A 12,277-nucleotide genomic window follows, 5' to 3' on the forward strand; every position below is an offset into this window, starting at 1 on the left:
GTTTGGCAATTTGATGGATGAGTTTGCTCTTGGTGGTTGCTAGGACACTGGCACTTGTCTGACTGACTTGTGCCAAGTGTAAAGTTTGGTGCGGGGGGGGGGGGGGGTTATGGTGTGGGGTTGTTTTTCAGGTCCCTCAGTTCCTGTGAAAGGAACTCTTAATCCTTCCACATACCAAGACATTTTGGACAATTTCATGCTTCCAACTTTGTGGGAACAATTTGGGACCCTTCCTTTTCCAACATGACTGCACACCAGTGTGCAAAGCAGGTCCATAAAGACATGGATGAGTGAGTTTGGTCTCTCTGTTTTTAAGAGACAACAATTTTAAAATAACATCTCCAATTTTAAGAGTAGGCTTAAAAAATTTATTTTTGATAAAGCTTATAGTTGTGGCTGGATCAGGTGACCCTGAACCCTCCCTTAGAATAGAATAAAAACTTTATTGTCATTACACATACAACAAAATTAATCATCATACAACAAAATATATAAAGTCATTCCGTCATAATACAACGAATTTTCATTCAGAACAACCATCCAGAGAACAGACAAGACTAACATAGGGAGATGGGTGTCCACAGCCGCAGCCACACTGGCACCGCCGGTACAATCGGTCCCCAGAAAAAGGAAACAAACACACATCATGGGGTAGTTAGGTTAAAAAAAAAATCATGGCCCGGGGTCCAAAAAAAACACCTTAGAAAAGCATATTTGCACATTTAAAGCCAGGGTAGCAATATGGTAGGGTAGGGTGGGTGAGGATGGGGTGGGGGCTGCAGACGGAGACGAGAGGGTCAGGGCATTGTGGAGCCAGATGCCAGCTCCTAGCCAAAACAGTTCGCTGATAGTGATGGAAGTTCATCAGCGGCCGTGGCACACCAGTGTTGATGGTGTTAATTCCCTTTCATGTCCACTTTGTCCTGGTCACGCCTCTGTTTTACCCTTGGAATCTCGCTCTTTTCTTTATTGTGTCCTCCCTCTTGGTAGTGGGTCTCTCAAATTGGGCCAACTTTGTTTAGCATATGCTTTGGTTTGTGTTCTATGATGTGCCAGTGATAAAGCTGAGTTTTGAGTTCACATTCGGTCTCCTGATTGATGCATCTGGGTCCACATCCTACCTGCCACACTGCCGTTACATGACAGATATATTTTAACTGTAATACACTTTGTAAATAGCTTATTTGCCATTTTGAAAGGGAAAGGTGAAGCTGTCTGCTGGAGCAAAACACAGATCTTCATTTAGAACATTTGCATGCGCGAATCAGGAAATTCAGCCAGTTATGAATGATAGTAACAGCAGAAAGAGCATGCTAGTGTACACATTTAAACAGTGAAGTAACCTGTAGTTTCATAATGTTTAACTGAGGAACTGTGTGGCCAGATGCAGTTTTGTCATTTACATTCCTATCTAACCAAATGTGGGCAGAGATATGACCTGAAGCTCCTCCGCCTGCTGAATTCACAGTAATATTCGGTTTGGCTGCTCTGCACAGACCATCAAAGCCATGTTGAAACTCAGTGGATTTTGGGTTATTGTTCAGCTGTCTTTGGCAGCAGGAATAAATGCCGGTAAGATGATTATATTTTTTTATGTAAACATGTATTGCAATTTATTGTCTTTTTAAAATAACGTTTATTTGTCCATGGAAATGTTATAGTATATCAATGACGCTACACCATATATCTCAAAGTCTACTGCACCATTTTCGTTGTCCAGTAAAAGTGCATAAACTACAGCCAAACTATTGATATTTGTAATGCTGATATACATACAGCAGGTCCTCCAATAATTTTCAAACAGTGAATCCAGACATTAGATTTATTGCTTGTTTTTTATTGTCATTACAGGTTGGAATATTCAGATGAACCAATTCACCTATATTCCAGGAAACAGGTAAACGACCACATGATGTAACAGACCGCTGTTTTTAACACTAGATTAAGCCGAGCAGGGAATAAACACGGCATATTGGTAGATTCAATGTCACTGAGAAAGAATGAAAACAAAGTACATCAATTTCTATCCTCGATAGAGGAGTTCTATATTTATGAAAAAGTTACATTAAGAACACCTTATTTGAAAATATATTTATGTTCACCAGTTTAAAATCATGAAGATAAACTATTACATGTAACACCCAGTGAGGGCTTCACTGTGCCACAGCACAGACCCAGAGGACCACTGATGTGGCTGTAGACTTGATTTAAGCAATACTTAAAAAAAAAAAAAATGTTTATAATTCTAATAATAAAAAAAATGATAATGCAATGCAGAGAAATCTGAAAGACCATTATGGGACAAGTGACTTCTATTTAAAGTGGGTGTGTTGGTCATCTTGATTTTGTATCAGTGCAAATATAGATTTGTGGTTACATAACCTTTTGGCAACATTGTGTCAGAGAATAACTAATAGCCATAATAATGCCTTTCATGTGGTGTTTTTTTTTTTTTTTTTAACTGGGCAGTACCTGCTTGTGTTTGTTCATATGTGATAAATGAGATCATTCCAGTTTATTTGACTCATTCAAAAAAGTTATAAATTCAGATACAATGAACCATTTGAGGCAGAATTTATGTCTAACAATGATCATATAACCCTCAGGGAAAATGACACTACATACAGCCATCAAACTATAGTAATTATGGAAGAAGACCCTGCGGTGATTGAGTCAGCCACTTACCTATTCAAGAAGAACCCCACTTCATCAAATCTTCTAATGTACCACAAGAGGGCCCTGCACATTCTGCACGGAAGTAATTTGTTTCCTACTAGACATCATGACATTGTCCTGGTTGGTCACGGCAGTAAAAGCACCACCGGAGCAGTCCAACTAGCTGGTTACAGCCCTAAGGAACTTGCCAGATTTGTTCTCACCCTAAAAACTGAAAGAAACATTGGTCATCTCGGCACCGTCAGCCTCATAAGCTGCAATGCTGGAACTGACCAACACTTCATGTTGCAGTTCCTACAAGTTCTCCGGTCTTTCAGCGTGGAAACAAAGCTGTACCTATACAACACGTTCCTGTCAGTTAATTCTAATGGAGAGATACTGACTAGAGCTAACGGTATCTGGAGGTCCCATGAGCACATCAGTGCAGTTATAGCTGAGCTAAACCCAAGAGGTGACCTGCTAATGAAAAAGGAACTGGGCTGTGCAGGGCCAGCGTTCCAAAATTATAAAGGAACTATTTTGTATCTGCAGTCACTGCAGTGGCCAAACCACCCTCAAATGTTTGTTCCAATGGAACTGCGCAAAAAGTATCCTTCTATTGATTGCCTGGAGGGGCTTACTTGGAGCTTGTTTTTTGAGGAGACTGAAAGAAGGCGTGCTCCTGATTATATCTCAGATGATTCAAGACGCCTGAAAGCAATTTGGCTAGAAGAGCCAGCGACAGGACAAGACAACATTATCCTAAAGCATATCGTGAACATTCAGCATCTGCTTGTGGAGATACGGTACAACGCCAGAGAGGAAATCTCATCAGACATTTACTATGTTCTCAATGAATGCATTTACAAATTAAATGGGAAAAGTCTTAATGTAAGTCTAGCGGGAAAGTTCATGAATGCTGGCGATCTAGTGGAAATTCAAAAGTTTCGTGAGTATTTTAAGGATCAACAGGATGAGTCCTCCCTGGAGGAGCTGAGACAGGGTCTCAAACCATCAAAATTCAATGATTTCTGTCGCCAAACGTTCCAGTTTCAGCAGTGCAACTACAACTGCGAGAGGTGGGGCCATTATTTTATGGCAGCAGTGTTTTCAGCATCAGTGCGCAACTTCAGAACCTTCTCACTTTTCCTCATGACCGTCATCGGTTGTGAAGTAGGTCACTCACGAGGAAGTGATAGCCCCCTGTGCACAGCATTTGTGAAGGACGACCATCCCATGGTGACTGATCAGCCCTGGCCTGAACGTGAGAAACGAGGGTTTTATGGCTGCAGTGTTGACAACTATGAAATGGCACCACAGAACATACAGATTTGGTTAGATCAAGTTGTTGCAAAGGAAAATGCTTTGTACATTAAGTCAAAGCAGATTATGAATGCTGTTAACCATGATGAGCAAACAGAGCTGGACATCTTTGGGAGGGTCAAAGTCATGAATAAGTATGCATTTTCATCTTATCTCGAGTTCTTTCGAGGTACACCTGAGGGAAAGAAACTCAAAAGAGGATGTGCGCCCACTTTCTATGGGAATATGAATCCATAACAATAATAGTGTAACATTTACTGTTGGTCATTCCATTGTTTTCATTGTATAGTTACCTACAATAATCTTCTGTGCAGAAAATATTGTATTCTGGGTGATGCTACAACACTGGGGAAATAATGCTGCATAATCTACCATCCTTTCACTTATATATTTACTAGCTGGAAAAATTCTTGATGCATTAAAATTAAAGCATTAAAACAGTGCGGCAGAGGTTTGTGTAATGTGTGTGATTATATAAAAAAAATCTGAAAATGGAAAATACAATTTTCTATAATTTCTTATTTAAGCATTTTTTAAATTTAAGCATTTAACAGCATCATATAATACCAATTTTCATATGAACTACTTAAATCATGAGATTTTTTTTTTAAATCAACAAAACAACACTGTAACAACACGCAATATTGGGAAAATCGTTTATTAAAATGTTCCTTAAATCACTTCTTATGATGTCACAAAGGTCAGAATACAGAGAATTACAAAATATAAATACATAGAAATCAGCATCAGAGGCAATGCATTCAAGAATAAAGGGACTACAAGGCATAATATCCTATTAGAAATAATACAAACCACATGTTTTGTTACTGGGAAACAATTTACCTCAGAGTCAGCTCTCTGCAAACCAGGAAACAAATTCTATTTAAACACATTTCTGCTGAATATTTCTAATGACCTCGTTTAAATAAGCAGTGACCCTTGTTCAGTAAGTCAGGGATGGGGCTTGTTTTTGTTCCTTTTTCTAAAATGGTAAATTATGTTTTACTTTATTCAGTTTCATCGAGCGAACCATTTTAAAACGATGAGGTCAGACGATTAAAAAAATTACACATCAAGTTGAAAATACCGTAACAGTGGACGATTCATATTCCTATTAGTGTTGTAATTTTGACCTTTTCAAAAGCACCTAACGCTGTCACAAATGGAAAACGTGACAAACTGGAGAAACAGTTATGAGACGCAAGTTATTAACTCTGCCCCTGATAACAGCGCTTTCTCAGACACACCAGCTTTCTCAGCTCTGTGCATGTTTTTCTATGCAAAGTAAAGGTCTTGTTAGGATTTATAGGTATACGATGTCTAGGACATTTTTGGGAGCAAACAGCCAAAGAACAAAACAGGGTGTGCATCTTGAAGCAACACAAAGACAGGACAGCCAGACACCAATCAGATGGTGGTGTCTAATAACATAAGCTTTAGCCACTTCTTACATGTGCAGTATGAGAAATGAAATAACTTCATACAAATGAAGAAATTGAGTATTTTTTTCAAAATTGGATGACATTTTGGTTTGAACCTTTAAAAGCACAATAATCTGAATTTACAGTTAAACTAGCCTGAATTGATCTGGTGAAAATGAAGCCAGTAGAATTTTAAAACTGTAACATTTTAGTCAAGAAAGGATAGAAACAGAAAGGATTTTGTACCTTTATATATTCTGTTTGACAACTTTTTATGAGAGTGATGTACATGTGTTACTCTGCTGAGTTAGATTTCCAGCTACAAAGTGTTGGGCCGAGAGCCTGCTCTTCACAGGAGAATACAGCTGCACGAGGAGCCCTTCTGACCACTAAGGCGCCCAAACTGCTCGGTGGCTACTGACTGGATTAAACCCCAGAATTGCTTGAAAGAGATGCCCTCGCCGTCATGTACACCAATCTTCCGCAGGATCGCACCAAATGCCTGGTCTGTGCCGACTCCCTGTGGAAACATGCCAAAACAACTCACTATTAAAGCGGAGGCACATAAGCCAAACTTTACTTTGACAAGAAAAGTTCATCGTTACAAAGCGGCTAAGTTAGTCAAGTTCAATGTTTTATATTTGGGAATATGGTTAAATCAGTGATGACATTAATAAAAACAAATCAGATCAGGCAAGAAACGGGGAGCACTCAGACAACAGGATTCTGTCCAGAACAAAAATCAGTGCAACTTAAGACATTTTTGATAAGACTTGGTGGAGATACTGAATGCCAAAATGTTCCTACTGCATCCGCCAATGTGTTTCTGTTTGTGCACTCAGAGTGTCTGCATTGTAAAGGCTGAATTACGCTTCTGCGTGCGATCTTTACGAGGCTTACACACGTAACCGGAAATCCCCTCTGAACCCTACGCGGTAACCTACGACGTAACCTGACGCCCATCTCTTGAGAAATATAACTACATGGTGGGTCGACGTGGCCCGCAAGGATTGTGATTATCACACAGGGTTCAGAGGGGCCCCACAAAGACTCCATGCAGAAGCATAATTCAGGGCTAAGAATGTGAGTATGTTAGCGTGAAGAGCACTGAGTGGTCGCTAAGCCAGTTCATTTGCCATGGCTGAGTATATTAATATTTTTAGTGACCTAAATTGTTTTATTTATAGATCAAACTAAAAGAAAGCACCTGAAATATCACTAATAAATGTTCACAATGAGCAGTTTAACTCATTTTAAATGAACTCTATTCAGTCTTTTTCACATAGCGTCAATTCATAACAATAGTCACCTCAGGGCACTATACATTGTAGGGTGAAGACCTTACAATATTAAAAAGAAAATTCCAACAATCAGATGATGCCTCACAAACACCTGGTGACAGGGGGAAGGACAAACTCCCTTTTAACGGGAAGAAACCTCCAGCAGATCCAGGCTCAGGGAGGGGCAGCCATTTGCCACGGGCGGTTGGGGGTGAGGGGAATGAGAAGAGAGCAGAGAGAGGACAAAAGGCACACAATAGGAGAGAACTGGGAATTGGTTCTAAAGGAAAGGGGCCTTATAGCTGAAGGCTGCTTCTCAATCTACTTTTAGAAACTCTTGGAACCAAAAGTAAGTCTGCAGTCTGAGGGCAAGGTGCTCAGATTGCAGGCAGTAGCTCACTAGGTAGAGCTAATGCTAATTGGAGGGTTGGTGGTTCGATTCCTGGCTGCTCCACTCTGTGTGCCAAAGCATCCTTGGGCAAGATACCGGAGCCCAAGTTGCTCTTCACTGTGTTCACTGGAGTGTGACTGTGCGTTAGAAAGCACTTAGGTGTAGAAAAAAGTGCTTGTATGGATTGGTGAATGAAGACATGCTGTATAAAGTGCTTTGAGTGCACAGGTAGACCCAGAAAAGCGCTATACAAGAACATGTAAAATGTAAATACTCTAGAACTGGTCCCGGCATAGAACCCTGTGGAACTACTGTTTAGATCATAATACTTTTTCTAACCCGTTTATCTGACCACATCACTCCCTCTGTTTCTTAACCTGTGAGACTGATCTTTAAGGATGTTACCCTGTGTAAAAGATCAGCGGTTAACTCACTTCAGTGTCACATCTTACAGTTTCTACTGAAACTGCCATTTCATAGAGAAAAATAAATCCCCACCTGTGGCGCCTCAGTTTTTCTGTATAAATAAACTAGGCAGATACAGAGAAAAGGGTAATGTTTCAAATATCCTGTTTTGAATGACACAAAACAGCATATCCTCACACTGAAGAATGTTGAAAACTAAACTAAATCAAATTAAATGATAAAATCACACAAAACTTACTCTGTATTTACTCTGCATCTCTTGGGGGCTCTTTCGGTATTTGTTTTGCAGGCATACAGCATGCAGCCTTAAATACGGCTGTTCTTTTTGTTTTCACTTCATGGAGCTTTGTGCAAATTTTGTCTAAGATTATATTAAAAAGGTGCGATGTTTGTTTTACAGTTTGTCAGATGCATGCAACATTTTTCAAGTCTGCATGCAGTCATGCTGGCTCAGTAAAACGCGTGTTTGGGTTCTGCAAAAAACAACTCATCAAATGAGATATGAGGTATTAAATGAGGGAACACACGAAACCCAGAATAAACCAGAACGCTGGTCATTTTAGTGGCAGCAGCAGAATGTGTTTAGAAATCTAAGATAATCTCATTATCGTTTATACTTAGACATCTGTCTTCATTCATTACAACAACTAAGAGACATTTTTTAAACTCCAGGACTCTGTTGGGAAGCTAACTGATTTACCATATTGGTATGTTAGTCCTGTACTTACACTCCCTTGGTCACTTTATTAGGTACACCTTGATCATACTGGGTTGGACCCCCTTTTGCCTTCAGGGCTGCCTGAATTCTTTGTGTCACATTCCTCAAAGATTTTGTTCTGTATTGAAATCATCGTGAAGTTGCTGCAGATTTATAGGATGCACATCCATGATGCAAATCTCCTGTTTCACCACATCCCAGAAGTGCTCTATTGGATTGCAATGCGGTGACTTAGGAGTCCATTTGAGTACACACACTGTCATGTTCAAGAACCCAGTCTGAGATCATTTGAGCTTTATCCTGCTGGAAGCAGCCATCAGTAGATGGGCACAATGTGATCATTAAGGGATGAACATAGTCAGCAACAATACTCAAATAGGCTGTGGCATTTAAACTATGAGCAATTGGTTCTAAGGGGCCAAAAGTGTGTCAAGAAAATATCCCCACACCATCACACCAACAGTCCGAATCACTGATACAAGGCAGGGTAGATCCACGCTTTCTTGTTGTTTATGCCAAATTCTGACCATACCATCTAAATGTTGCAGCAGAAATCGAGACTCATCAGGCCAGGCGATGTTTTTTCCAATTTTGCTGTTCAATTTTGGTGAGGCTTTGCAAGCCTGGGTTTCCTGTTCTTTGCTGGCAGGAGTGGCACTAGGGATGGTCTTCTGCTGCTGTACCCCGTCTGCTTCAAGGTTGTGCATTCATAGGTTCACAGATGTAATGAGTGGTTATCTGAGTTATTGTTGCCTTTCTCCTACGACCTCTGGCATCTGCTACTTACTGCATATTTTTCTCTTTTTGGGACCATTCTCTGTAAACCCTAGAGATGGTCATGTGGGAAAATCCCAGAACAGCCATCTGGGACCAATAATCACATTCAAAGTCACTGTAGCCACCTTTCTTCCCCATTTTGATGCTTGGTAGGAACTTCAGCAGACACTCTCGACAATGTCTGAATGCCTAAATGCATGGAATTGCTGCCATATGGGATAGGCTAATTAGCTAGTTGCCTTAATGAGCAGCTGAACACCTAATGTGTCCCTAATAAAGTGGCCATGAAGTGTACATCGTGCTTTTTAAGTATTACTTTGACTTTAATTCTTGTTCATGCCTATCCATTAACATTACTGTGTTGAAATTTACTTGTAAATCTTACAGGATCTAGTAAGACTGGCCTACAAACATACGGTAGATTAATTGAAAGGAGTGCATGTCTTCAAGGGGATTACGTTTTGTGTGTGTGTGTGTGTGTGTGTGTGTGTGTGTGTGTGTGTGTGTGTGTGTGTGTGTGTGTGTGTGTGTGGATTAGGCTTGTATAAGTCTGTTGTAAGCCCGTTCCTGTTAGTTTTTGTGCAAGCTGAATAAGGTTAGGTGTGCGGCCACACCCATCTGCTGCAGATAACTGCAGGCCCAGCTGAGAGAGAAGCACAAGGAGGCTGACAGTGCATTTACCTTCATCAGGTTGGGCATCTGGGAGGACAAAAGATTTTTGAATTCATCAGTTTTCAGCGTTGGACTTTTGTCAGCTGAAGCAGAGTGGAACTGGTTGACCAGTGTGTCGATGGCCTTCTCCAGGTCAGAAAACTGGAGGAAAATAAAAGGCAGGAAGAAATTGAGGGAAAAAGACAAAGAACGCAAGACTTTGTTCTAATAGGCTTATTAGCCATTTACTATAAAACCATAGAAACACCCTGAAAGCTGCCAAATCACTCTTTATATAACATTTTCTCTTCTTACTAACTACTCAAATCACCTCAGACTGCAAATCACATTTTAACTATACATTCATTTAGCATTTTATTCTGTACACTCCAAAAACTTTATCTGCCTCACATCCTCGGCCAATTTAGAATTACCAATTAACCTAACTCTGAAGGAAGCAGGAGTACCCAGAGGAGCTCCACACAGAAAGGTCCAAATCAAGGTTCACACCAAGAGCCTTCTCGCTGTGAGGAGACTGTACTAACCAGTCCACCACACCATGTCATTTTCCATTAGGCATTTTAGATCTTGGTGCTGCTGCATTTTAAACCAACACCAACCTATAAACAGGACACATCAGTACTTTACACAGTCGTTACAATAAGCATGTTGGGAAATTCATGCAACTCTTATTCCTTGGCCATCCCATGAACAGGTTCCAGTGCTGCTACTGTTACTCAATGCATGTGTGGCAGCAGCTTTGTCAGAACCACACCCTTTCTGACTAATGTACCACAAGCTGCTGCAAGCCTTCTTCTTTCAAAGAAAGTAGCAATAACCTGACTGTGTTCAAGAGATCTGTTTACAGTAATATTTACTAAAGCATTATAAGAAATCTATGTATTATTTATTGGTTATGTATCTGTGGAAAATTCTGTCTTTTTGCTCTTTATTGAAAGGTATATTAGTGATTTATCTTAAATGATAATTATGGAATATTGCTTGATATGGGTTGGTCCTAAGAGGAAAGGTCTCTCTGTCTCTCAGCCAAAATGCAGCACTCAGGTGGAAGCTCAAATCTATGGTTCACCATCTGCTCAACATTTTCCACATGATAGGTTATTAATTTGTTGTCATTAACAAAGGTGGAGAATATTGAAACGGCAAAACAAGAATGTACGAGAATCAAGAGTAAGTCACGCTGCACTGTAGAATCAGAGGTACACAAACACTCTCCTCAGTGTACACATGGATCACAAATTAAAGGAGCGCCTGAGCGAGATTTCAGTGCATTTCAGCCCTGATTCGACAAGTTCCCGGAACTCTTAACATGGAACACATTTCCTCCTAAATACATTCACCCGTTTGGTGTCCTGATGGTGGAGAGCACTGTCTAACAGGTCAGTCAAAACTTAAACTGGTTTGATATCTATCATATGTTACGGCTGTAAAGGCCACAACATGTGATTTACAGCATTTTTCTACTCGCGGCATTCAGTGAGCCCTTGCACTGTATCCATGGGGTCACTGTCATCATGGAAGAGACAACACCCATCATGGGGCAAATTTTTTTTCATCTAAGGATAAAAGGTGATCACGCAGAACAACTCCGCGCAAATTTAAACCACGCCAACAAAATGCCACCCACAGTATAAGAGAGACATCGGATCGCTTGTATGGGTCCAGGTACATCTTTTCCTTTAAATCTGTTAACTGTCTGCAGATACTCGAACTTGAATTAAGACTCCTCTGGTTAATTAAGCGCTTGTACTGTTAAGAGTTCCCAGTTCTTGTGGAAGGCCGGCGGGACGCTGCGCTTAGCAGTTCTTGCCGGGGAGGGGCCGCATACCTCTGAAAGTTTTTCCCTGAAATAAGTTAGAGAATAAGCCTTTTGCTGATCTCAGTTTATATCCTTTGCAAACATCTAAGTATTTACATGCAGCCTCTCCGAGACGAAGTTCCTCCCAGTGATAATCTGATGCCTTCTGTGACACGTCGCTTCTCCTTGAGGAGCAAAGAGGCCATTTTTTTTTTTTTTTTTTAAATCCAAATATTAATTTAGCACAAAACAACTTTTTTCCTCCCGGTTAAAGAGTCTAATGTTGCAAACATCAACTGCGCTTATCTTAGTTTTTACTTGTCGACATTAAAGAACAGTTATCACTTCTTACCTGAGCCATGTTGACTGCGGTAACTCGTCTTCCTGTGTTTCTCGCTGCTGTTGAGGTTCAGTGAAGTCTTGCCTCTGTCACCAGCTGGCAGCATTCCTGGATCCTCCCTCCGCCCCAAAGAAAAGTCAGGAAGGAGCTGCTGTAAGCTGACGCAATGCCATAAATTCACCACATTCATACAACAAGACAGCCACATATATACATCTCGGCATGTGCTTTGAACAAATAATTTGTTAATGTATCACAATACAGTGCAAAGGCTGGGTCATATTACAGTGAGGCGCGGCTGGCATTCAACAGCTCATTCCACATCTGGAAACCTTTAGTAAAGTTGGAAAATGCTGTTCTGTGCAATAACTACCCGCGGGGATAGGCTGCTGTTCTTCTGCACTGTCACTGACTTAACCTCTTCACCAACAGACTTGTGTCATTCTGTTCAGACTTTACACAACACATTCAGACTG

At 40.6% G+C, this 12,277-nt stretch overlaps 1 protein-coding gene across 1 annotated transcript; it reads right to left on the reverse strand.

Moving 5' to 3' along the window:
• Positions 1–4,620: 4,620 nt before the first annotated feature.
• s100v2 (S100 calcium binding protein V2) lies at positions 4,621–11,928 on the reverse strand. The gene is made up of 3 exons (XM_030741880.1): positions 11,814–11,928; positions 9,673–9,804; positions 4,621–5,919 (listed from the first exon to the last, which is right to left on the reverse strand). The coding sequence occupies exons 1-3, from the start codon at positions 11,820–11,822 to the stop codon at positions 5,749–5,751; spliced, it is 312 nt and encodes a 103-aa protein (XP_030597740.1). The 5' UTR covers positions 11,823–11,928; the 3' UTR covers positions 4,621–5,748.
• Between the last annotated feature and the right edge of the window lie 349 nt (positions 11,929–12,277).

This window comes from Archocentrus centrarchus, chromosome 11 (assembly GCF_007364275.1).
Source record: "Archocentrus centrarchus isolate MPI-CPG fArcCen1 chromosome 11, fArcCen1, whole genome shotgun sequence".
NCBI classification, from domain to species: Eukaryota; Metazoa; Chordata; class Actinopteri; order Cichliformes; family Cichlidae; genus Archocentrus; species Archocentrus centrarchus.

Coding starts and splice junctions, on each gene's coding strand:
- s100v2 (XM_030741880.1), bottom strand. Junction 5,920..9,672: donor AGATGCCCAACCTGATGAAG/GTAAATGCACTG, acceptor ATGTTTCCACAG/GGAGTCGGCACAGACCAGGC.